The 26,492-nt window shown below is 44.1% G+C and overlaps 1 protein-coding gene across 6 annotated transcripts; it reads right to left on the bottom strand.

Annotated features, from left to right (window-relative positions):
• Positions 1-168: 168 nt before the first annotated feature.
• Positions 169-26,492, bottom strand: SNN (stannin). 6 transcript variants are annotated; one of them, XM_066197725.1, is made up of 5 exons: positions 8,139-8,222; positions 7,179-7,299; positions 6,540-6,733; positions 4,600-4,674; positions 169-2,219 (listed from the first exon to the last, which is right to left on the bottom strand). In XM_066197725.1, the coding sequence occupies exon 5, from the start codon at positions 2,143-2,145 to the stop codon at positions 1,882-1,884; it is 264 nt and encodes an 87-aa protein (XP_066053822.1). In that variant the 5' UTR covers positions 2,146-2,219; positions 4,600-4,674; positions 6,540-6,733; positions 7,179-7,299; positions 8,139-8,222; the 3' UTR covers positions 169-1,881. The 6 variants fall into 6 exon arrangements, with proteins under 6 accessions (XP_066053822.1, XP_066053823.1, XP_066053821.1 ...); XM_066197726.1 differs by having other exon boundaries at positions 6,540-6,702; XM_066197724.1 differs by lacking the exons at positions 6,540-6,733; positions 8,139-8,222 and adding an exon at positions 26,471-26,492.

Genomic DNA, 26,492 nt, shown 5'->3' with positions numbered 1-26,492 from the left:
TCTGACTGTCTGGAAACCACAACAGCCACGTGTGAACTGTTCTCTACTGAAAACCAGAGGAAGTCTTGCTGAATTAATCCTTTTTTTCTTTGCTTTTAAGAGGTCTCAAATACAGCAATTTTAAGTGTACGGATCTGACTATACATGCAAGTCTCTTGAGAGCAGTATCTTAAAAAGCATCTTAAAAAGTCAGGGTCAGAACATTATCAGCTGTACCCCAGATGCAGTACTCAGGAGGCAACAGCAGGAGCTTTTTGCTACTGACAGCATTTTTTTTGCTTCAAATTACAGCCTTCAATTTTAAAAGGGCAGATGTAGCACTAACAAAGCAATTCAACATCTTAGTGTAGAGGAAGGGGACAGCTTTTTGTCTAGGCCATTCTTGTCTTGCGTATAGTTAAAATTCTCAAGCAAGCTTGCTAGGCCTTAAGTTATTCCATGTGTACAGATACAAGAAGCAAGTCTAATGCTTCCTCTGGAGCTGAATTAAGGCTAGGCAATTAAGAGTTTAAAAATATCAGTATGCAAAGGAGGCCATGTATAAAGTAATAGAAAACAGGCCAGTGACCTTTAAGCGTGTGTGCCTACACAGAGTTGTAGAATATGTAAGCTGCCATTGGCTGCCCAGTGTTGTTCCTTCTCCTCCCTCCAAACCCTCACAGTCCAGAACTTTTAACACCTTTTCACAGTTCCTATAGCTGAACTCCAGCACAGAGCAGGAAATGCATGTTATCTGCAAGGACTTGGCCACTGCTAGCTAAAACTTCTACAAACTGACCAACAATAACCCTTGCCCATATCAACAGCAGAAAAGACTGAAACGTCTCCTGTTGTAGTACAGTTCAGTCAAAAGTTACATACAAGATACATTAACTGAATTCTAGAGTTGGCTGGCTGTAGACTAAAAGGCCTTTTTGTAACAGGCTGTTAACCCCCTAAGTGCACAAACCAGGGTTCTGGGAAGAATTCATACTAGTTGCACTTAAGCCAGCTTTGCTAAGTAACCACTTGTGCAGTTTCAGCACACAGACCTGTGGAAGAGAGAAGCCTGCTCTACTGCCATTTCAAACACCTGGAAACCTCCTGGACTTTCCCTGAGGGTTCAGTATCCATCATAAGTTCCCAGGCTGGAACCCATCCAAATGGCAGTTTCCTTGCAGTAGCTACACAGAGAACTCAGTTCTAGCGGCCAAAAGCTTAACCAACATAGCTGCAGCTAAAGGAACTCTTCCTTTCTTGTAGCTCCTGTGTTTCCTCCTTCAGCGTAGCACTGAAGGCTCGTCCCTTCTTTTCAAATGAAGGACTCTGCATCAGTCCAGTAAACTGTTCAAAGGAGGAGTTCTGACTGAAGGCTGCACACTCAACCCAGTAGCAGAAGCGAGCTCCAACTGCAGATTTGGTTTTGAAGGTCTGGAGTCCTATCCACGGTAGTGGTTCAGGAATCCCTGTGTATCATATACAGTTGCATCACATTCCCATGTGCTACAGAACACAAAGCAAGAAGTTTCTGGCAGCCTATTTACAGTTCACAGTCATAAAGTAGTTCACATTACAGCAGTAGGTCCGTCAAAATAGGCTCAGCTAACCATTCAAGTAACAAAAAACAGTGGTAGTCTCTTCACACCAGTATTTCCCTGTGCCCATTGCCAGCAACGGGCATTACACCAGGCGAGTCAGCTCCCGCCGCACAGGAATGAGGATACACAGTCGATGCAAAGTGCCACTTCTCAGTGCATGCAGTTGCAAACAAAGCTTATTTAATTCTCATCGGGGCGTTTTCTGATGAGTAGTGCGCACGTGACCAGGTTCTTCACAGTATGGAGATGCTTCTGCTGGTTACACATGTCACGAGCACAGTCCGCCCGCACGTGCTGCTCTGAGTTAGCTGTGTACTTCTGGGCCGTTCGGAGTTAGCTTTGCTTTCCTCTCCACACAGGGTCCTTTAGCAGAGTACTGCACCAGCAGAAAGGGCTCTTTGGTTTCTCCCTCGCCCACGATGCTTTCCTCATCCTCAGACTGGCTGAGCTTCTGCAGCCTCAGGTAGCACCAGCAGCCCAGGATGAGGGCTCCCAGAGCTGCAATGGCGATCAGCGTAACGATGACAGTCACCACGCCGGTGCTGGGGCTGTGATCTGTGATGGACATGGCCAGCAGTTCAGGCTCAACTCTTGGGGAGATTTTTCTGTCCTCGCTATCAGTCTTGATGCATCTTCAAACTCCTGCAGGGTTAAAAATAAATAATGAACTCGTGCAGTTTTCCTGCACTCAGCAAGATTATATTAATGGCTGGTATTGTCCACAAGGGCACGTGATCCTCTTGCACTCCAGCGCTTTGTGCTGCTCAGTCACAGATTGACAGAACTGTGTTATGGCTCCTGACGTGCTTGAGATAGCACAGGGTCTGCCTACTAAGAGTTTCAGCCATGTCTGGCATCTCCTAGTGAAAACTGGTAGCTTTCACTAGGACATGCAAGACAACACTGAAAGCTCTGTGGAATTCACAGAGTTTAGTACAGGGAGATTTAGGACTGTTGACAAAAATGCTGCATCTCAAGTGAAATCTCAAATCCATGACAAGGTAGCAATTCAGCTAACCTTTAGTTTTCTTCAAGGAATCCTACAGAAACAGTACATTTGAGAGTCTGGCCCTTTTTAAATTTAATTTACAAACATCCTTATATACTATTCCAGGATTGGTAAGCTAATTGTGAAGGTAATTCCAATGCTAATGAATTACTCTGTCCATAACAGTGGTCTGTTTACAGGGTAATTAATTGTTTGCTCACTGAGCTGATAAATGCACATAAAACATCTGTTGCTCTTTCTCATAAAAAGCAGGTAGAGCTGTATTTAACGAAGCACAATGGAAATACCATTTTAAGCTTCTGCTCCTCTTAGTGGCTTTAAAACCATAAGAGAAAGGCAGCCTGTTAGGCCTGCAGCTGGAATTGCAAGAGGCAGCAGCAGGAGACTGGAAGAGCTCCAAGACTTGCCTTAGTGTGCTGTAGTTTGAGCAGGACAAAAATATACAGGTAATGTCTTTTGCTACTTCTCCTTCGAAATTCACAACTCTATCTTACACAGTCATGTGAGCCTTGTTTTAGTTTCAGAGTTACCGTTTACAAAGCTGATAGCTTCACTTTCCTTCCTTCAACTAGGACATAAAAGGTAATGAATGAATGACTTGCTTCTTTCCTAGTACCCTAGCTTTTCAACAAAACAGAAACTCACGGGAGACTTTACAGTAGAGACCAGAACCAGTCCCACCCAGGAACATCTCTTACCTCTGTACCACTGTAAAAATCAGGTTAGGGCTCAATACTGCCATTTCAGGTACAAAAGGTGCAGTCCCTAGAGGCTCTAAGGCCAGCTCCAAGTGCACATGTGCCTTTGTCCTGCCCCGTACCCACTGGTTGGCAGAGGGGTAACAGGAGTATCTTCAGGCTGCCAGTCTGCTGAGGGTCACACACAGCTGTCCAGGAAAGGCTCTTCCTCACCATCCCTGCTGCAGTCTCAGCTCCAAGTGCAGCACCTTCCTAAAACCCCCTCAGGAGAAGTCCGTGTTAACCCGCCCTGAGCCAGCACCACTGGGTTACAGTGAGGGTCACCCACTGCACCGCGGCTCACCCGCCTTTCAGCACGACTCAAGGCAATTACAGAGCAGGATCCTTACTGAGACAGCTCAAGGCACAGACTAAGCGTGTTCCCTGATGTCTCATGGAATGACAGACCCGTGTGTGTCACCGTTTCAGCAAGGACACCTCCACTACAGGGCTCAGCGGGTGTCACTAGAGCCCAGAGTCACGTAACCCGCAGATCCTCTGGTTACATTGCCAGCCCTGTAAACACAGCAGTCGATAGTGTGTAGCGTATCTGCTACAACCTGCCAAGTTCTGCAGACACAGTTTTGCCCAAGTGGTAAAACCAAACCCGACCACACCACACACCCTCAGCAGGGCTGTGTGCCCACTGCAGCCAGAGAAGTGTATGATTTGTCATAATCACCTTGGTCCTGCCATGCTTATTCAACACGGGGTGATCAGCTGAGGGTGATTAGGAGTGATTTTCATGTAGTTCATTCTCCTCAGGGCATGTTTGAAGAGCAGCACTGTTTGATCCAGCCAAACAGTTCAGCATCAGCATAAAATATAGTTCACCTTGCTTCTCATGCAGACACTGCACAGCCACACTGAGGCCTCTTCTGCAGCTGGCACTATTGCAAGCAGCAGTGACAGTCTGCTGTTCCTCTACAGAAGTTTGGGTCAGCATATAGCCTGATTAAGCAGTTACTGTCACCTAGAAAATAGTTTTTCATATGGACACTATTGCAGGTGCTACCCCTCTGCCAGTCTTTGACTGAGTAGACAGCATCAACTACATCAAGTACGAAACTCCGCACATCACCAGCCTCTATCACCAAGATCTTCTGGCAATCTTGTTTCAGGATGCACATGACTGATTTATGCTGACTAAACAATTTCCAGTGCAGCACAGCAACTTACAGATTCCTCTTAAAGACCTTTCTTGGCCAAATCCATGGGTTTTTAACCTTTAAAATTCCAACATTTTCTGTTTGATTTAGAATTCAAAGAACTTCACCTCTCAATGACAAAGTGTAGGCATCATTTCTTCAGCCGTATCCTCTTCCCGCTCAGGGTTTTGAGAGCCAGCAGTCTGTATAATATAAAGTCAGGAATTAATCATCTGTACAGATGGCACAAACAACTAGTTAAACTAGTTAACAACTAGTGTGTGAAGCTTTGGATAGTCTGGAAGCTACAGTGCTGTTGCTAGCTCACTGCTATTTTTCTGCTTTTAGCTCCCTGTACAGCTAGAGCTAAAGCTCTCCTGCAGCCTTAGTTATACTCTTAGCACAGTACATTTGCATGTTGTAACTATATTAATAAGAACTTCTGGAGAAGCCTTGGGATTGTGTTGTTTTCTGGACACACAACTCTAATCTTGCTACTCTTTCCATCAGCAACTGATTGGAATGCAGGTGAAGCTGTCTCCATACTCCCCTTCTTGACAGAGGAAATACTGCATTCTGTCGATCCCTTTAAACTGATCTAAAGGGCACAGACAGTCCGGACTCGCTTTCCCCTTAAAGCCTACCTGTGCTACAAAGCCTCTGTGAGCACACCAGGAGCAGCACTGCCTTTGTTCATCACTTCTACTGGAAGGTACTAGAGGCTGTAAATTCCTGATCTTCAAAGGGATTGCGAGCACCGTCCATGTATGTTTGATGGCGCTGGGAGAGCTATGTCCCTTCCCACTACACTTGCTATCAGATCAAGCATCTAAGCATATTTACTCCTTAGCAAGATTAGTCAGATCAGTGGTATGAACTGCAAATAGCCTATTTCAGTTCTTACAGCAATCGAGCAGTGAAAACATCAGCTAGAAATCGTTTTTCCATAAGTAACTCACTTCTTTTCTTTTTTGCCTAATACCAGCTTCTACTCAGAAATTCATTTGTGAAGTTTTATTATCCAATTCAGAAGCTGTAACTAAAGGCCACACAGAAAGGCAGTCTGAATTGCAGAATGCTGCTAGGGGACAAATGCAGTGCAAGACTGGAGTTAGTTTCTAAACCAAGTTTTTCATTATTACAGGCACTGTGCTGCTAAGTTCACTGTTGTTAATGCCTTCAGGCAAGTTTCGCTGCTACCATTCAAGCCAAAGCTATAGGAAGAGACTTCAAAAGCGAATTTACTATAGTTTGCCCAAACATTCTGAAGTCCTCATCAAACAGTTATGCTCAAGGTTCAGATATTAAGCCTTTAGGGCAGGTGGCAGGGAGGAGAGGAGGTGGGGGCTACTGTTTTATAGTATTCCACCTAAAGTTAAATGGGGCACAGTTAACAAATGAGAATAAAACTACCAGAGTGACCTTTAGCTTAATTTTTTTTTTTTAATTAGTAAAATCTGTTTAGTTAAAAAGCTTCCGACAACAGCTTTGTTATCAACATAGTTCTAATTGTGAAAAATGCTTTCTTCTGTTTCTGCTAGTAAAATCCCTTTTGAGGAATGCTGGAAGACAAGAGGAGAACTCACTGGGAAGATCAGTGCTGTACTTTTACCACTGACACACAAGTGTGTATAGCACCCACACTACCCACAGAAAGAAAGGCCTTTACAATACAGGAGTGCTCAGGCTTCACCACTTGCACATTAAAAAACGGCATCACTGTTATTCTTCATTAATTCTTCCAGTTAATACCACCTCCTTCTGATAATGCCAAATTAACCTTGCACAAGCTGGGGCTTGGCCAGAGGCTATTTTAGAAGCAAGGAGCTGTTTAGTAGAAGGCTTCAATGCAGATCATCTTTTCCCAATCCTTATTATAGTTTTGACGAGGAATAAAAGAAGAGGGCTTCTCTGTGGCTAATTAGCTGTGGCCAGTATTCCAAGAATTTGGCATTCAAGCATTGGTTAGACACTCTAGAATGAAAGCTGATACCTCACAGCGTTGGCTGGGACAGCAGTTAGCTCCCACATGAGGTGCAGTGGTACCTTAGACCTAATCAAGACTCACTTTTAAAGCTGAACCACAGAGGAGTTGGTAGTCTGCAGAAGACAGCAAGATGGAGCAATGAGAGTGTAGCAGTCCAAGATGTTTCCAGACATGATGACAGTTGCAACAGCAGACAGACTTTCTCAGCAGCACAGCAAGTGGAAGAGGTTTGTGCTGTAACTGCCTGTCAGGCAAGTCAGCCAGTTAATGCAGAACTGAAAACAGGTTTATAGTGTTAAGACCATGTTGACTTCTCAGAGGCAGTTACATGGCTGGCAAAACATCTGTCAGACTCCAGATTTTTATCTGTCAGTGTCACATACACATGGAGCTCTGATGAAAAGTCTGTCCTGACATGATAAGTCGCTTCTGACATTCCATTACCAGAAGCAATATGTTATATATATCACCTGGCATAGCTTAATTCTTGATATATTAGAAGAATTACTGAGATGCCAACATTAAGTTTGCTGATAAAAACAAGGGGGGTTTTTTATTTAGATTCAAGGCAGCTCTCCAAATGTGTCATTTTGTTTGGTTGTTTTTTTTTTAATGGCTTTGTGTAACAGCAGCTACACAGCACCCGATGTTTCTGACAGTCAGTTTTCATACACAGCTCAAATCTTTAGACAGCAAGTGCCCCGGCAGTCAGTCACGTACCTGCACCAAGCAGCTCTGGGTACGAGTCCTCTACGCAGAGTTTCTGAGTCACCTCGTTAGAAAGGCGAAGGTCACACTGGTTTTGGATCTTGTCTGGCAAGTCTTCCTTCTCGCTCTTCCCCTGCGGAGAGGGATCACAGTGGTCTCTAGCTGCTCTGCATCCTGAGTGCCTTTCACTTTTGGCTTTCCAATGACATAATCACGTTTAACTACTGGCTTCTGGCACAAGCTGTCAGGGAAAGATCCCTCACTGTTTCACCTACCTGCTAATCAAGGCAAGAGTCTCACAAGTGGTTTCAAGTGCTTCAGATTTATTCAAAAGCAATACCTACTGACAAATGTAATGTCTACACCTACATTTGTGTCAGGAAAAGGAAGAGCACGAGACGGCACGGTACACTGCAGATACTCAGAGGCAGGAACAAGATTCAGTTGAAACAACGTGCGTTACCGAAAGCTCCCGGATCGTCACGGTAAAGGTCGGTTTGGCCGTAGGCTGCAGCACGTACCGAGCTCCTCGCGCTGGGCAAGCAGGGACCAGCCTCTCCAGCCGAGAGCAGCCCGGCGCCCGCCCCGAGCGGCCGCGACGATCCGTGAGGCATCGCCTTGTGACTGACTGCAGCACGGCCGCACGCCGCCGGGGGCGAGCCTCGGGCCGGGCGGGAGGCGGCACGGGCCGGGGGGTCCCGAGTCCCCCACGGGGCCCGCGCGAGGCCTGCGGGGCGCCCAGCCCCGCTCGGAGCCCAGCGCGGCCGGGAGCGGACACAAAGGGCGGCCCGGGCCGGGGGAACCCTCGGGCGGCTCCGACCGCAGCGCGGGTCCCTGCCCGCCCCAACGCCCCCCGCCGCGGCTCGCGGCACGGCCAGCCCACCCCCGGCCCGCCCGGAGCTCGGCCCGGCCTTCCCCGGCCCCGGCTGGCTCGCCCGCGGCCACCATCCCGCACGGCCCCAGCGCACCCACCGGCCTCGCCGCAGCGGCGGCAGCTCCCTCCCCGCCCGCGCCGCCGCCTTATACCGGGGCCGGGCGGCGCCGGGCGGCGCCAATCGCGGCCCGGGCGGCACCAGCTGCCGGGCGGGGCCCGCGGCCCTTCCCTCCCGGTCCGTGACAGCCGCGCTGCGTCCCGCCCCGCCGCGGGTGAGCGTGGAGCCGCCGGGCAGAAACGCGCGGTCGGAGGATCGTAGGGGTACGGAATCGTGGAGGCGTCGAGGTTGGAAGAGATCTTTAGTACTGTCCAGTCGAACCGTCCAAAACCGAGCACCACCAAAATCACCCCTAAACCACGTCAGCCAGCGCCACATCCAGACGCCTCCTCCTCCTTAACGCCACCAGGGATAGTGCCCCCACCTCCCCGGGCAACCTCTTCCATTGCCTGGCTACCCGAACGGCCCCCGTCCCAGCCTAAAGCCATTCCCTCGGCTCCCTCCCTGTGGGCAGGGCGGAAGAGCCCGGCCCCCAGGCCACTACAACCTCCTTTCAGGCAGCCGTAGAAAGCGATGAGACCCACCCGCGCCGCCCCGGGAGCCTCGTGCGGGCCAAACAAATGCAGCTCCCTGCGCCGCTTTGCACGGGACGCGTTCTGCGGACCGTGCCTGGCGGGTGTCGGCGCCGGCGGAAGGCGAGGCTGTGCTGAAGGGCTGCCCCGAAGGGCTGCCCCGAAGGGCCGCGCTCCTTCCCCTCGCCCTCAGCCCTCCGCCCTCAGCCCTCAGCCCTCGCCCTCAGCCCTCCGCCCTCAGCCCTCCGCCCTCAGCCCTCGCCCTCAGCCCTCAGCCCCGCGCGGCGTCGAGGCGAGGCCGTGAGGGCGCGGCCGCCCCGCCAGGGACTGAGGGCGCCGGGGGTCGCCGACCCAGCCGCAGCGCTCTCCTCGCCAGCCCCGCCGGGGAAAACACCAGCGTGCCCCGCAAGCGGCGCCTCCTCGGCTGGAGGCCGCGCCTGAGCCGCCGCGCCGCCCGTGCCCCGCCGGGCCGGGCCGGGCCGGGCCGGGCCGCCCTCCGTGCGTGGCCCCGAGCGGACAGTGCCGGCCGCCCCGAGGGCGTCTGCCTCAAACCTGCAGTAAGCTCTCACCCCCGGTATTGCCGTTACATCGGGTAACTCATGCCTAGTGCTGCAGTTAGGGAATTGCCCAGTACAGGGATTGGTCACCCTTCGGCTGAAGTCGGTTCTCACTGGAGTAAAAAAGAATATTGCGACTCCTCTGATGTGTTACCGGTAACACAGATCCGAACTTGTCTGAGGTTCACCTGAAGTCTGGCAAAATTAGTTTTGAGGGAATGGACTGTGACATAAAATCAAGTTTGGAAGTCACCCTGACTTACAGGAAAAACTTGTTTTACAATACAGTTTATCTCGTGGTTTAACCCCAGTCAGCAAACAAGCTCCCCATTAGGAGGATGGGGGAGAAAATCACATTATTTTATTATTCACTTTCCATTATCAACCCTGCTTTCAATGAAGATCCAAAACGTAGCCCTACACTAGATACTACAAAGAAAACTCGCTCTATTCTAACCAAAACCAGCGCAACTGCAAAATTTTCTACGGCGTAAAACTAATTTTTCCTTCCATCAATGCAGGGTTCACCATATGCGTGAAACAAGGTGCGTGGTCTCTTCCCATCCTCATTCAGTGGAAAGCTAAATATGGCCCAGTACCCACGTGGATGCCTCACCTGCTCTACTTGCTCTCTAAACCATCCAAACACAAGTCACTTTTGCCTGGAAATTGTACAGCCCCGTCCACACGTGCTGGTGTGTCAGGAGACCTTCCTAAGATGACAGGTAACTCTGGACTGTCCCCAAATCCCATCTAGCCAGTTTGCAGCATTAGCAGTGCAGCTGTTTCGTGGTACACACTGCCCCAAGCACACCATCCTGTAGCTTGTTTAATCAAAAATGTACGGTGGCATGGAATGTCTAAGATACCACAGCCAGTTAAGAACATTCTTATAAAAGTCATTGTTTAATGTAAGATTAACAGTTTCAGCCTTGGATCTAGTAAGTGTAGTGCAGCATCAGTTTCTACTGTCTTTATACATCAACCGCCATAGAAGAGATTTTAGAACACTATTAAACCTTCAAAGCTCATAATGTTTTTTGGAAGAAGTGGAAGAGTAAGCACAGATGCCGGGTTACTTTCACTATTGGTGACTAATGGTCTGGACTGTCTGCCAAGGTGGTATTGGCCACGGCAGTAACCTTCTGTCAGGTGAGCAGATGCAGAGGTAGCCTTTGGGCCAGTACTTTAACAAGATGTCTCCATCTCTTCTTGATCCTTGAATCTCTCCAGAGATGCCTGTTTTACTTACATAACCATGGATGGACTCCCCACTGTATGTAAGTGTCCCAATCCATTTCAGTGAGAAGGGTCGTGCTCTTTTGTACAAAAAATCATGAATGCAATTACGACAAAGCTGACTGGTAAAAGCCATCCAGTAATAGCACAGCCTTAAGAGAAGAAGACCAGCAATCCCTTCTGGTATAATTTGAAAACTTTTTTGCCTTTGAGAAAGTTTTAATAGTCATTTTGTGTCTTATATTTTAGTAAACGGCACAGAGAACAAAGCAGGTTCATTCCCATCAGTTTTTTATCTTTGTAAATGGGCTGCTTGCTCTGCTCAGGCTTGGATGGGAAATTTCCAGTCTGCTGTGGAGAAACTACAGGGCTGTTAATCCTTCAGAATTGCTTAAAAGCTCCTCTTACTTTGCCACCTTCACCCATCCCCAGTTAACACTTCAGGCTTTGAGCAGGGGCAAGGGTCTGATGATCTCACATCCACACATGGGGAGCAAAGAATCCCCTGTGTTCTTCACCAGGAGCTGCTGAAGCATACTCAGTTAAAGCCATTGAGTAATGCGGTTTTCAGCTGTGCTAAGGATGAAAAAAATGAGAGTTTTCTCTCATTTATTTACTGTGGCTCTTCAGCTATGCACAAGTAATGTACAATTGTGAATATGCAACATGCTGCTACAGGAGATATTTTTCTCTCCCCTGGAAAAGAATTACAAGTTTATCAGTAAGATTTCTTCCTCAATATTCATAACTTACATAAACAGATTTGACAATTTTCTGAATTTATACTATCATTTAAAGCACACGCTTCTGCTTTGATGTTTTCATATCACAAGCACTCGAGTGTTTAAACCATTACATGTGCTTATAGATTTCACTGGAAATGATTCTCAGAAGAATTCTGGGGTCAGCTGTAGTTGCCATTGTCACAGTCATCTGGCTCTCTGCTGGAGCTACTGTGACCCAAGCATAGTTTCCAGTAGTGTTGATTTTAAGTGTTACTAATTATAGAGATTCTTTTCTTTCTCTTCAGGGACTATACCACTGTCAGAGAAATAAATTACCAGATTATGATATGGTGGGGTTTTTTTGTTTGTTTGGTTGGTTTGGTTTTTGTTTGGGTTTTTTTGTTTGTTTGTTTTGAAATAAATTATTTCCACTGTTGCCAGTTCACATCAGGCGCTCCTAATCTGCTAATGTGGCTATTTTAAAAGCACTTACTTTTGGAGTTTCCTGCTGTCAGTTACATCCTGTGCCTTCTAAGTATGTTCTTTGTATCTTCATTATGCTTAAGTTTTGAACACTTACTGTCAATATTTGTTCCTTTAATTAGGGGCATATGTTGTGTTACTTCTGAAGTGGTGGCCAGTAAATATCCATGTGCTCCCTCCATTTCCTCTTGGAAAGACAGTGAATATGCAGCAGATGCACGTTACACCTATAAATCTGTTCCATTTCCTGTTGTTCTGTAGCACCCCTTGGTGCAAAATGTGTTCAGTAATTGGGCTCTCTAGAAAGTTCATCAGGGACAGAGATCCCACAGAACAGTTTTGCTGGTCTGTAGGGGGATTGTTAAAGAGGACAAACTGCTGCTGTCTCAGTTTGAGGAGGTCTAAATGACATCTTGGACCTTTACTTACAGGTCACTGGAGAGCACATACACAGAGAGGATGGGACCAAGCTGACCCTCTCCAGCAACTTGAGAAGGTTTTATGTTTTTTTAATTTCACCTGGAAAAAAAAATGCATGAGAAATTATTAATCCAGCTGTGTGAATGAAGAGAAACGGAAGTATACGAAGAGTTTGTACAGGTCAAAGTTTAATTTTTTTTAAGTTTTGCAAAAGCTCAGGGTAATACTAAAGCAGGATTTGCTCCCTCTACCGGAGCATGCTGTACATGCCCCCAAAGCTTTTCTTGCATTCTTCTGCTGTGGAACCCTACCAGCTTTCCTTAGCCTTCCGCTTAAGAAAGCATCTCCTGGGTTTTGTACTCAGCTATTTGTAATGTTGGGTATGACTCACGGAGTGTAAAAACACTTTTAAGATCAGTGTGAGAACAGACTCACTGAATATCTGAATAGTGGAATCAATCCACTTCTGCATTAGTGCTAGGAATACCCACCATGCCTAGCTAAAAGAAAACCCTCAAAAGATGGTTTTTATATGACAGCATAATTAAATGATGCATTCTCTAATTCTGATTAGTGGTGTAAGTGGTACTTCATGATGACAGACTGTGAGTCCAGGCCAGGCAAAATGGATTGTTTAAAACTCATTTGAGCATAAGCTTTAATTTAGGATTCTGAAGGCTGTAGCCCTTTTTTTGGCATAAAACCTAAGTTGGGACAAAAGATGTTTCTGCTTGGATGCCTTGCATTCTGCCCTGAAAAGACAGCTTTTATATGTAGTGCCATAGATGATAAAAGGTGAAAACAGTGCTGTACATCATATTCACAAGGAAAAGTAAATCCTTATTTTGCTGCAACACTAGGAGATAGCTGCAGCTATCTCCCATTCACTTCCACCGCTTCAAAACATGCAAAAAGATCGACTTGCTGTGTTGAACATCTTTGTCTCATGCTTTGGAGGCTTTTTTTGTACCTGAAAACAGATGAACAAGGTACAAAGCATTTCCTTTGTGCAGCAGTTATTTCTAAAGCTCTCAGCCAGAGTTGTGAAACCACCTGAGAAAAGACATCTGATGAGAGTGCCAGCATCTCAGGCTCACTCCGTGGATCTGGGTGCAGTCACTTCCCCATCCTTCCAGGTTATCACTTAGCATCTAACAGTCATTTAAAAACATGTTATTTTAAACTTGACACCAGATAGGTTTTAGCAAAATCAAATGTTGCTCTGTAATTAGGCTGCAAGCCCCATCTGTAGCAGACAGGAGAGGTGATGGTTTCTGAGTTGAAAGACCTGGCAGTGCAACAAACTTCACTTTACAGGTACAGTGTTTGCTTGGCACTGTAGGTGACTCTGTTATGCTGAAAAATAGATTCCTTGATACACATTTGGAAAGCACATTGGGTAGACTGGTTCAGCATCTCCTTCAATTCACCACAAAGAGATTTAGAACAAAGCCGTTCCCTGTTGCAAGACTGGAAGCAGAGGCAAAAAGTTTTTATTTTCATTCCTTCTCTCATCCATGGATAAAACCCCACATATTCTATGTTCCTCTGTGTAGCAGCCTTTTCCTACTCTGGATGAACCCAGCATGCTCTTATTTCCTTCTGCCATCAGTAGTGTGGCCCAGAATATGCTTTTCCTTTGACAAAGCAGTCTTTTTCTTTTAGGACAAAGAGTCTGCAATCAGCTTCTGACTGGTTTCTTAGTAGGAAGCTGAAGGACTGCAAAAGTGGAAGATTAGATAAGCACAAGCTTAGCAACCTTCATAGGCTGCAGATAGTCCAGAGGAGCAGGGACCAAAATATAAAAATTGTCTTTCAAAATTACTTTTTTTTTTTTTTTTTAATGGCTAGCCATTATGTGTTTGGTTGGGGTTTTTGTTTTCTTCATTTTATGAAGAAACATTTAATGAAAAATTTAGTGATTTAGTGACTTTCTGGAAGAGTTGGTTGCACGAACTAATTTTGTTAAGTAACTTTTTTCTTCCAGGTATTAAAAAATCCAATTGTTAAGAAGCTTTTGTGTTTATGTACAGATCTTGTTAGACCTTGGCTGATTTGGAGATATGGATAAGTAAGTACTGTATCCTGTACACTGGAACTGAAGCTTTCTCTTTCAAGTTTACCATTTTAAGTGAATTTGATAAAATAAACAAAAAGTAGCTTTGAACATCTACCAGATTTTTAGCCCTTTCCTTGTTTACTGCTTCCCCTACTTGAGCCATATTTCCTGTCTTCAAGACGTGTATCGGACGTGTTAGCTGGGGGAACCCAAAGAAAATCTGTTCAGATTGCAAATTTGTGCGTTTACATTTTTTTTTTACCTCTTCAGCATACAGAGTGGAATTTGGTCCTTATGCTTCACAGTGTACTTGAGCTGGGTTCATGTAGAAGTAGACATTCAGATTGGAGTAGGATTGTTTTGAGACTGAGTAGTCAAACATTTAGTAACTTCTTGCCAGTCTTATTAGACTTTATCACCATAGTCCTGCTTTTTACAGCAAGTGCTTCCTGAAACAGTGTAAGAGCGGCGACACAAAGTGTCCCCCAGTGCATTGCATTTGCTGTGAGAGATTGCATTGCAGTGAAACATCTCTCCAGATAAAGCCTCCTTTGAACCTTCCCTACTGTAGCAAAGAGAAAAAGAAATCCCTTGTTATCTCAACATTTGTGCCAATTTGCCTGACTTAGCTGTGAATTTTAGGAGCACTTCTGAAAACAAATCACAGTAAACAGTACAAACTGGAAGTGTCAGCTCTTGGGAAAACCAGCAAACACGACATGGCTGAGACCTACCCAGAACAGAAATCTAATGAAACATTTGCTACTGCACTTTGGGACTAACTGCCTGGTGCCAGGGGAGAAGCTAGGGGCAGTTTAGAGAAAAAATGGGCGGTTGAGTGATGTAAAAAGGGAAGATGGAAATCATCTGAAAACCTAAGCCCAAACTGACATATCAGTTCAGACAGCTTCATCTAGTCTCTTGATAACTCTGGCCATCTTTTTTTTTTTTTTTTTTCCCTGCAAGTTTCCTGGTAATTTTTGCCTAGATGTTGTTGTTTACTCCTCCTGTTTTCCGGGAGTAAACATAACCTACGAAACCCAGGATAGAAATATTGCACCAGAGCAATCAGAAGATTTAACATGGGCATTATTTAAAACATGAAGGAGCTGTTTTATCTACTAGTAGGGAAGACTATTACAGCAGTCTGATTATGAGTAATTGTTTGAGTTGCAATTAAGATCTTCGGATTAACTTCCTGAATACCAGCAATTACTCACTATACTACAAGCTGAGCCATAAGCTGTTTGATGGTGTTTGTTCAAAGGCCTTCACTCTCCTTCAGATTCCTGCAATTAATCTGTCTGTAACTTTCCCCTCTTCCATTTACTTCTGCTGGTCAAGTAAAGATTTTCTTTCTCTTTATTGGGACTAGGTGTACTCCCCCTCTGAATATCTGCAGCTGGACATCATTTGGGCTGAGTCTGCTACTGTAGCTGCATTATGCTCTGTCAAATCCGAAATGTCAGAGTATGTGCTCTTTGCTACTCCATTTTAATTGTTGGTAGTGTTCTGTGACCAGTTTAGACAGGGGAAGCAGAGATGAAGAGGGTATGAAAGGGAAGTTGCAGTGGTAGAGGGTGCACTGGTCACTATGTGAGGATCACATCCGAAGAAGGCCACGAAGCTGCAAGGATCACAGAGTTCAGGGTGTGAATCTTGGGAGAGTACTACAGCTCCCAACATATGCAAACCCGTAGGGAAGGAGGAGTTTGAAGGCCAAGGAATTCAAGGTGTTGACTCTGCATGGTGAGCAGTGCACACGAAGTCAGCATTGGTCCTTGAATATTTTGCAAGTGAAATTTTACATCCTTGTTTCATCAGCTACGGGGCTTATTTGAGCAGTGTCAACTTCCTCCTGGGAGGGCAGAATTATGGGTGCCTGTAAATTGTGGGAGGATCAGAACAGCCTTTTCTCTAGTGATCTAACTGTTTTGTTGACTCAGCTTTTAGAAAATTCTGGTTTTGTAAATTTTTACCCTGAGAAATTTGGGTTAAGTTGTAGATGTCAAAAGTTCGGTTTAGATGTGATTTTTGTGGTGCTTTTGTTTGGAATAGCTCTAGTTTAGAAAATCCTTTATTGCAGAATTAATGCAGTGGTAAAGCTGTTCCTACAAAACAATTTACAGTAGCTGTCAGCATCAGATGTTTTCTAGGCACTACATTTGCCACCTAGCAACCACAGTAGGGTGATTGTGCTGCAAGTCATCCACGTGTGCAGCTCTGTCAGATAAAGAGACTCTGCTGCAGGATTACCCACCAGTCACTAGTCATTAATAATGACAAGATACCTTCCTTACAGTACAAAGTGCTCTGGAGATTCCCCAGGGTGAATGCACAGGCCTTCAAAACAGCACTGCATTTTTCTGTAAAAGAAAACTTATGTATTCCATATGGTGAGGTCTCCAGTCAGCAGTGACTCCCTGCAAGGCAACGTTTGCAGGAAATATTTCAATTTTTTTCTTCCACTGCATTTCAGAATTCAAAACTGGAAGAAAGTGCATATTCTTTGAAGCTTACATTAATTGCTGTAAGAAATCAGATTCACTGTGCTATGTGGCAAAATATATAATCCTTTAAATAGAATGACATACACTTTTTTTCCCCTGTCTATTCTCTAGATGCCCTTACACCCTCTCCGATGCTCTCCATTTTAGAGACCTGTCTGGTTTTTGTCATATCTGCTGGACTTCCCTGTGAAGCTTCTCTGCTATTACTCATTAGTGCAGCTCCACTAATGATGCATATTCTGGACAGCCTAGACTGTCCAGAGTCAGACACTGTGGCTGTTCCCATTTTGGCAGCTGGCCATGGCACTGGCTGCCTGCTGGCAAGGACAGCATGCTCTGCGGGGGCTTGTGGGAAGCTGCAAATTGAGTAACAGGACTTACAGGGAATGCTGCTGCTGGGAGAGCACTTACTTCTGAACACAGGGTGTAATTCTCTTAATTCCTTTAGTTTTCTGAAGAATCAAGGACTATGGTAAGAATATTAGCAAGAAAAACAGAGAGCAGGCAGTGTGAAGGACAAAGAAAATGCTTTAAAAGCTGAAGGGGAATACAGAGCACTGGGAGGCAGTGCCAGTATCACCCCAGAAACTTGTGGGCATTATCCCAAACCTCGCCCCTCTCCATTTTACTCATTGTTGAAGCACTCTATGGAAAGACTGTAGCTTCTGGTGGGATATCGGACATCAGACGTGAAGGGATTCTGGAAATAGTCTTCTAGTTTTAGGTATACACTTTTTTAACAGAAAAATCAAGAAAACATGTAGGTATTCATATGTGAAAGGTATTAATAGGGCAAAATTTAGATCTTCTCACAGTTAGAACTGTGAGCAGTTTAGTTTAGATGGTGTGTGGCTTCTCTTGGAGCTTGTTATCAGGTATCTGGATAGGGATGTGACTAGTGTGATTATGTGGATCTCATATTTCTATTTTATGTAGTGGTAGTTACTTCTGTTTGCTGGAGTGTCAGAGCCAGTAGCCAGAGTCCCTTTTCTTTACTTTAGTTCCCATCTCTGCAGACCTGTCTGTTCCTAGCAGAAACACTTTTGTTCCAGTGTAGGCTGGTTGTGCTCACTCAAATGAACTGACTTCTTTCCTTGCATATAATTTTCTGTGTGGCAGAAGGGCGATAAAAGTGGAATCTTTGCCTGCACTGTTCTAAAATAAACGGGGATTTTCACGTTTTCAGAAGATTAACTGCAAGATTGTGAAAGCTTTTCACGTGTTCTGGTGGAATCCCCTTTCCTGTTGTATTAGGTTACTATTGGCCATGTATGCCGTTTCAGAGATTTGAATTTTTCTTCTACTTTCCTCCAGACCTATCCTTCCACTGACGCAAACCCAAATCTACGTTTGTATTCTGATTACATAGTACATAGCCTAATAAAAGTAACCACCAGCACCTGCCCCTGTCTGCACAGCAGCAGCCAGTGACAGAAACACCCATATGTTAAATAATTTACTGTACTGAAAAGGAAAATCCATGAGTGGGAGTCATGAGAGGGTATTCCAGTGAAAACCACATTTAAAACCAGCTAGTACAAACCCGTTTTTCCTTTCTGTCTTTTTTTCCCCTCTCCTTTTTCCCTTTCCTTAACCAAAACCTTTGCTCTGACTTTGTGAGGGGAAGGTAACGGTGGCCATGCAAACAGTAGAAAGAACTCAAAGCTTGTTTGACTGAGCAGCAGTGAGTTTTTTACTCAGCCTTGCACTGTTGAGGTCACTGCTTGTGGCCCAGTTTTGTTCAGCTCGAGATGCTGAGCACGAGCTTCAGATGGCGTGTGCAGTGCTCTCTAATCCCAGCTGCCTACTGAAACCTTGGAGCTGTATTTAAGTAGAGGTACAACAAAGAGATTCCTTAACAGCATGGAAGAGTCAACTTGAAACACTTAGCTGCTTTTACTATGCAGCCAGCCATCTTAGCCTGATGCACACAGGAACTTTATACACATTGATCCAGTGTTTCAATTTGCCTTTCTTTTGGTGAAAATTCAACTCTTTTGTAGAGGGAAGCTTGCGCCTGCTCTGTTGCAGTCTTTTCAGGGCAGACTAAATATATTTCTGTTCTAAATGGTTTTTTTCACCCTCTTTAATTTCCAAATAAGTTCTAAAGGGACTTTGTCAGGCCAATGCACCTAAGGCATTTTCACTCTCTGTAGATACATTTGCCCTTCCTCCCAGTTTTTGCTTCACCTCTCCCTTCCAATACGCAGAGAAGTGCCTATTTAAAAAAAGGGAAAGAGCTGTAATTAGGACAGCAAATTACTATATGCACTTAACAGCAGAATTAGAGATCAAGAACTTGGCACCTTACATCCATCTTGGCTCAGCTTTCTTGGTTGTTGCTGAATCATCTTAGGGCACAGCTTTAAAATTCAACCAGCAGCCTTATTATTATAAACGGGAAATCTTGTTGTGCTTTTCAATTGGTGCTCCCTCACAAAGCCCCGTCTCTTCTGGAAAATACCTTATACAACACCCACATTTTCTGCTCTTGATGTGTTCATTATGAACAGTTCTTCTGTGAGCTAAAGGGGTCACATGAACTGTACCAATGGCTGTAATCATCACAACTTTGTGAAGCAGTGCTGGCAGAACTCTTCCAAAGTTCTTCAAATGCTCGTTTCTCCTCGCAGCATGAAAGACTGTGCAGGATGTGACCCATTCAAATAAAGACAATAACTGGGTTTTTTACATAAAGTAACAGAAATTTCCATCTTCCACATCCTGTAGCAGTGAGCTTGCCTCTACCTTGTGCCAAGTGTTAGAGGTGTCCAAGCTTCTCTGTGAAAAACTTCAGGGATTTGCTGCGACAGGAACTTGAAATAACTCAGCTATTTCCAGCGACATCTGCATCACCAGTCTGGAGTGGTGACACATGCAGAACCAAGAGGTGTGAGAGGAGAACACAGCACACACAGGACCAAGTGCAGTGACTGGAGTTCCCTTTGGGATCCACCACTACCATGGTCTGGCAACCGAGGGATTTTCCCCACTCACCAGCTGTGTGTAATCTGTGCAAATCTGTTTTGAAAAAAAAAATTCATTGAGAATGAGACTGATGCCACGCTTGTCAGATGTATGAAGAGTGAGTTAGAATTACGTGGGAAGGAAGTCAGACTTTTGCACAGTTATAAATTAGACTGGCCAATTGCATAAATAATTCTTTGTATGCAGATTATTATTGAATAGATAAACGCTATTTTCTAGTGCTTCTATTAGATATGTCACATGCCAGCTAGGTTTAAAAAAAAACCACCCAAAAAAGCCCCAGTCAACATCACAACATTCCAATATAGACTTCAATGAGGGATTTACTAACTCAACACTCAGATTCAGGTGATAATGTAGAATCCTCGGTTCAGTATTATTGCACACATCCATATGAATGAAATGGCTTGACTGTATAATTCTACAGACCCCAACTCTCTTCATTTTTGGAGCTGCTGAGCTCTCTTAGCTCCCCAGGCAGCCACTGAGATCTCTGTGTGCTCAAATCTAGAAATCCACCCCACTGCAATGTAATTCTAAACCAGAACATATTCCTGTTCTGCATGACATCAGACAGGATTCCAGTTCTTTGGCCTCAGGTAGAATACACATAAAATTGTCCCAGCCATTGCCTTTTTATATGTCTTGAAAGAAAGTTATTTTTCTTCTCTAGCACAGAACACAAAAATAACACTAAACTCTCTCGTATGCTACTAAAAAGAGTGAGAGAGAAGATTAAATTTATGGAAAGTAACTGGCTGCACAGGAAATGCATGCCATGATTCCTACAGCATGACAGGTCTGAATGCTTGCACAATCAGGAAAACAAACACCAACGTACGCAGGAAAAAAAGTTAAAAACCAAGATTAGGATTGTGTGGAGGGGAAGGAAATACAACTTACTGTTTTCTTTTCACTACAGTTGTTTAAACAAAATGGAAACACAAAGAAACTGTGAAATGTGTGTATTTCTGAAATGTGCAATAGGATTCAAAGTGAATGGTGTCAGGTTCTACTATCATGGGGAATGAACTCGTGTGCTGCTGTGCCTCACAGATATGGTAGACTGCTGACATCAAACGAAGAAACACAGTAAAAATATAGCACTTATGTGCTGGATGAAAAATGATTAATTTATGACTCTGCAGCTTTGAACATCCTGACTCTCTTTGAACTGTCAGTTTTCAAAATGCTTTCCAGAGTGCCTCTTTTATTTATCCTCTCTGCACTGAGCAGAGTGTGGAAGTGCTTTCCTTTTTCCCTGAAACTTGCATCTGCTTGGAGGTGTGAAGACCAAAGAGAAGTAAAACTGTTTTAAAGAGTCTGTACCAGCCCAGGAAATGCCACAAGGTCACTTCAGACACTTCAGCAACCTCTTCATCCTGATAAGCCAAAGAAGAAAAGCCAACTCAGGAGCTTTAAATTCAAACTTTTCAATCTATCTTTCTCTCCATGTAAATAATTGCTTCTTGTCACTTCTGCCCAGTAGTCTGGATTTGCCTGCACTGCCAGTTCAAATTGAGTGCGCAGTTCTTCAGCACCTTATTTCAAAATAAAGTGATGCTGCTTCTTTCCCTGACTTCACTCTCAGAGCCAGTCTCAAAGGTGTAGAACTTAATATCCACCGTAAACAGAACAGACAGCTGGGGATACAAGCATCACAGAGTCACCCCAGGACATCTAGATGGCGGAACAATGCAGAGACACTCTCTTCCGCATGAGGACAAGCAAAATTATTTCTTCTCGTCATTTGATATCTACATAACAAAAGGATAGATTTCAGAAAATCTAGAGTGTTTGAACTTCATTTAGATTGAGTGTCTCTTTGGATGGAAGCAGCAGAACAGGCCATTTTAGGGTATCCTCAGTGACAAAATGTGGCAGACTGTTGGTGGGTTTAAGCCTTTGCCAGACAGAAAGCTGAAGTTTGAAGTCCCGTTGCCCTCCAGGCAGTGGGATGCAGTGTTGGCTTGGGGATATTGGGCAGACTGCTAAATGGTTGGAAAGAAAACACTTTTGAAAATACAAAGAACAACATTTCATTTGCCAGATTTCCCCTTTCCACTTATTTTTTGTCTGTTCCACCCTATTTGGTATTACTATCTTTTCATTCCTCTTTCCCTTGTCTTGTTTTTTCCTCTCTATACAACCAATACTGTTTCAATGATGTCTTACTCACCTGTGAACTAATGTGGAATCGGTTTAAAATAAATTAAGTGCCATATTCACAAGTAATACCAAGAAAAGGAGACTACTTTGTGGGTCTGAAGTATATTTTTATATGTAGGTGTGTTATCAAACCTCTAAAATAGGAGGCTATTGGAATAGAAATGCTGAGATAAATGTTACTGGAATGACCAGACTGCAAGGAACTGAACTTAAAGTTCACTGAAAAGAATGAGTTTAAGTATTGCCACAGTAACACAATAGTGGCATTTCCATTTTAAATGTTAGAAGTTGAGTAATTGGATTTACTTGATTTTTTCACTAGTTCTGCTCAGTCTATAACTTTACACTGCCTGCAATGACCCCCAGCCTGCCCTGCTTACCTCGATGGGCACTAGGAAAAGACTACGTAGCATTCAATGCAGCACACAAACCGCAGCTTGTTAATTTAAAATAGGCAGTTCTATTATCTATGAGGTGAAGAGAATCATGCAAGAACAGAAAAATTGCAATCTGCCAGATTCTCTAAAAGCATCCACCAACTTCTTCTCGAGTATTTCTGCAGCTAGTGCTCTTTGAGGTTGGCATGGCAGCCCTAACCATTGATCTCTGCATTTTGGCACTAATCAGACCGATACCACTTCTCAACCCAAAGCTGTACAGAAGCTGATTGTATTCCTTCATCATTCCAAATCGTATTTCAACAGGCTGTTTATTTTGAGGAAATGCTAAGATCCTTATCTTTAACTTCTCCTGGCTGCACTGGTTGCTACACAGAGTAGTGGCTGTAAAGTAACCAGGTTAAATGTCGTGTTTGTCTCGTGATGTTTCCAGAAAGCTTCAGGGTGTCTCTTGTGTGTTGGATCAGCAGTGTGCAGTGAGCCGGACAGCCCCATGTGCCTGTGACTGCAGTGCACTGCCTGATCCTGTGCGTGCAAGGAGCTGCTCCAACAGGCACTCAGTTCATGGCAAACACATTCAGAATAGCAGGAGGATTTTCATATTCAGGGCACCCTTTTTGAAGAAAGGCCTAAAATACTGCTGCTGGCAGAAAGGGAGATGCACTGACAATTCCTAAGCAAGGATTAGCATTCGCTTTCCTGTGTCTGTGAGTCAGCTTTAGCTGACTTGACCTTTTCTTCTTTAGTATTTGCTTTTGCATTTTCATTGATGTTGAGCCCTCAGTGGGAAGAGACAGTGATTAAATTCTTCCCGAGGCTCTGACGTGGGATTTGGCAGTTGGAGGATGATAATTCAGTGAATGGCTGTGCAATTCAACCAGCCAAGGGGCAATGCAGATACACTGTGTGATACCCTAGAATAGCTCCACAATAAACAGAGCTGGTTTTCGCAGTCCTTTACTGGTGATGCAGATATCCTGGTGGCTTTGATGGCTGTCAGATCTCATTCACAGATAATTTAACTAGGCCAAAACTCACTATGATAATCTAAGCTGCAAGACTTTGGGATGTCTCGGCTGGCAATCAATGGAAGGAGGCATTCAACGAGAGGCATTTCCATCCTTTATATGTTTTAATAAATCGTCAAGGCTGAACTTTTTGCCTTTTCTTTAAAAATGTGCTAGATATTAAGGAGAATATCTACTTGCTAGCACAGGATGTAAAGCTAACCATTTTCAAGAGAGAAAAACCAAAGTTCTTTTTTGTTATATTCAGCAGAAGTGGCTCTGCTAATTAGCCAGGACAATGACATACGTTCTTCCTTTTTGGCCAGTGTGAGCTTTGGAACCTCACCACTGTTTCTAGGGAGGGTTAAACATCCTGTCACTCACTCATAGAGATGAGTTCTAGTGCCCTCCATTCTGGGAGCTTTCCACCAGGAGCAGTGTGCCAGGGTGCCAGCCTAAGGAGAGCTTTGGGAGCTGAAATCTTTGTGGGTTTGTGCTTGGTGATGGAATTCTGAATAATGGGACAGAACTTTACACAGATGGGCAAGAATTGGGAATTTCAACTCCTGCTTCTTCAATGCAAGGTTGCAGTTGAAAAATGGAATTTGTGTCCAGAAGGAAATAGTTGGGATAAAGCTTTAAATAAAATAAATAGTATTAGTGTAGAGTTCACTATTTTGTGCTTTTCTCATTCTTCTAATTCCTGCTCTCCCTTTGCCCAAACCGTTCTGATAGGCCGCCCTTCCACATCTTCCCGCTTTAATCTCTAATATCCCTGTAGTATAATATCCCTATTCATGAGAAGAATTCTTTATACTCTCATTTCCCCGCCACATAAACCTCAGTGGCAATGCAGAAGGAGAAGCTGTTTTGAGATTCTGTTCAAAAGCAGGTCTTGTTTAATCTAATATTAACTTCTTCTCTACCAGGAAGTAATAGCAGGGTTATTCTGAATGCTGAATGAATCTTAATGTTAAGTGAATCTTAATGCTGTAAACTCACAGCTGCCTCCAGCTGCTTCTTCAAGGCAGGAGGCAACAGAGGACGATGAGAAGAGAAAGATCAGCACAATAGGCAGTGATGTGGGGGCAACAGCAGCAACTATGTAGACTGGCTGTTTTTTAAAACCACGGGGTAGAATTTTAAGTAAACGTTTGGCAATATTCCATTGAAGAATTTTTAAAGAATCCTTTCTGTTCATGGTAAACCTAAGGAAAGAAGCAGCAGGCTGCAGAGGTGAACAGTGGAGCTTGCTGAACAGCCCAATATGAACAATCAGCAGATCAGCTCTACGAGTACATAAATTGAGAGTATGACCTGAAAATGAGGTAGGGGTAGATTAGGAAAGGTTCCGGAGAATGAAGGTGGGAGAATCAAAAAAGGATCTTTCGAGCAGGTTTAGACGAAATCATTTAAAAACTACCAGGGTTAAAAATTGTTTGTTGAAGGAAGTCAGTAGCATAAAGAGACTGAAATAACACTTTTAATTACAGCCCTAATATCTTAGGGGAAAAACAAAAGTAAAGAAAATTTCAGTACATAAAGTAAGTCCAGAATGTGTTAAGAGCACTGTGCATGGGAGGTTTTTATAGTGCTGCTACAGTGGAGCGGAAAAAGAAAGTGGGAGAAATGAAAACATTTGGAGCAAGGTGATTCCAGTGTCATGATTTTATCAGGAGGAGCTGAATAGTGAGATAACTGCACATCAGTATAGCCTAGAGAAACTGTGGAAGCTCCCGTAGCAACAAAATAACTGCTAGAAGCAATTTAAAATGAAATTGATTGTACAGAGAAAAAAAAAAAAAAAAATCAATGCACAGAAGTCAGTCCAGAAGAAGGACTGAGTTGTGAGGGGAAAAAATCTACACATTCCTCTAGACCTCATTAATCATTTTCCTTCTTTGAGTTATACACATAAAATATTATGCAGTTTCCTCTGGGGCTGTAGCAGTGCTTGCTGAAGGGAATAGAGGCAACATCTGGGCTTGAATGTCCAAGCACTCGTGTGTAAGGGAGTATTGAGGAAAACTTGTTTACCAGCATTTCATCTCCCTTTCCATTAGCATTTTTTTCCCCAGGAGGTAAGTCAGTGTAAGTCTGACCTTTCTTCTCAGTGGCTGGTTACAGCCAGCCCACCACAGGAGTTGGAGTGCCTTCATAATTTCCTGCTGAACAATACCTGGCGGTCTGATTGCCCTGTATCCAAAGCCATCTCATTTACATGTATCAAAATTAGCAATTTTGAATGATAAACAAATAAAGGACAATAAAAAAGCATTCACTGCCAACAACTATAATATTGTCTTTGAAGCCAGAAGAATTTCCTCTGGATTTAAATTCATTAATGACTTATTTCTTTCTGCTGAGCCAACTGGATTCAGTTTGTCATGATCAAAGCTCTCTGGGTAAAAAGAGAATGAAAAATGAAGAGAAGCAAACAAACACTTTTTCTTTCCAGAAGTCTGATCTATGTGTCTAATTTGTTTAATGTATCCTTCAAAAATGTTTATAGGCTTTTCTCATTCCCCTCTGTAGACTTTTCACAGTGAAGGATTTTGCTGTCCTTATTAAAATAACAGCAAATTTATTTTAAAAAGATAAGAAAGTCTTCAGGAGGAGCAGATTTATCCTAGGGAAAGCAGCCACTTTGCAATCTATACATCATCATCAGAAAGGCAGAAATTTATTATATGAATGTATGAGCAGCAAAGTCTTGTCTAGAAAAATACAGCATGTCAGAATATCTGAGTGTTATTTCTGGTCTGAGTCTTCTAAGAGCGTAGGATTTCTCTGGACACTTCCTCGACACTGAGGGAGGGTAATGAGAGGCTCTTCTCTTAAATGAGGCCGTTCCCTGGTTTGATAAGGTGTTTGCCTTCTTTAATTTGGATTGCAGTGAACACTGTAAAAACTGCATGCTTGGATCAGACAGGGTGAAATTATGAAGACTGCATGTCCAAGTGGGTGGTTATGCAGGACTCCGGCTGCTGGTCCCGGTGGACTGGGGAAGGTGTTTGTGCAGAGAGACACTGCCAGGAATGCCCCAAACACACACACAGACAGTACAAAAACGTGTGGCATTAGCTCTAATTTCCATGTGCTCCACTAAGAAATTCCCACCTCAGGCTGCTCAGGTCAGTCCCTGTGTGTAGCAGGAGTCAGGTTTTGAGAAGTCCAGGGGAAACGATTGTTCAAAGTGACTGATGATTTGGGTACCTCTGTTTCCAGAGCTGAATGTGACATACCTAAAAGGAACTCATCTTTCAG

This window comes from Chamaea fasciata, unplaced genomic scaffold (genome assembly GCF_029207755.1).
Source record: "Chamaea fasciata isolate MVZ Bird 193981 ecotype frontalis unplaced genomic scaffold, bChaFas1.0.hap1 SCAF_16, whole genome shotgun sequence".
Taxonomy (NCBI): domain Eukaryota; kingdom Metazoa; phylum Chordata; class Aves; order Passeriformes; family Sylviidae; genus Chamaea; species Chamaea fasciata.
The sequence above is the reverse complement of the archived record's forward strand: the minus strand, read 5'-3'. Positions and strand labels throughout refer to the sequence as shown.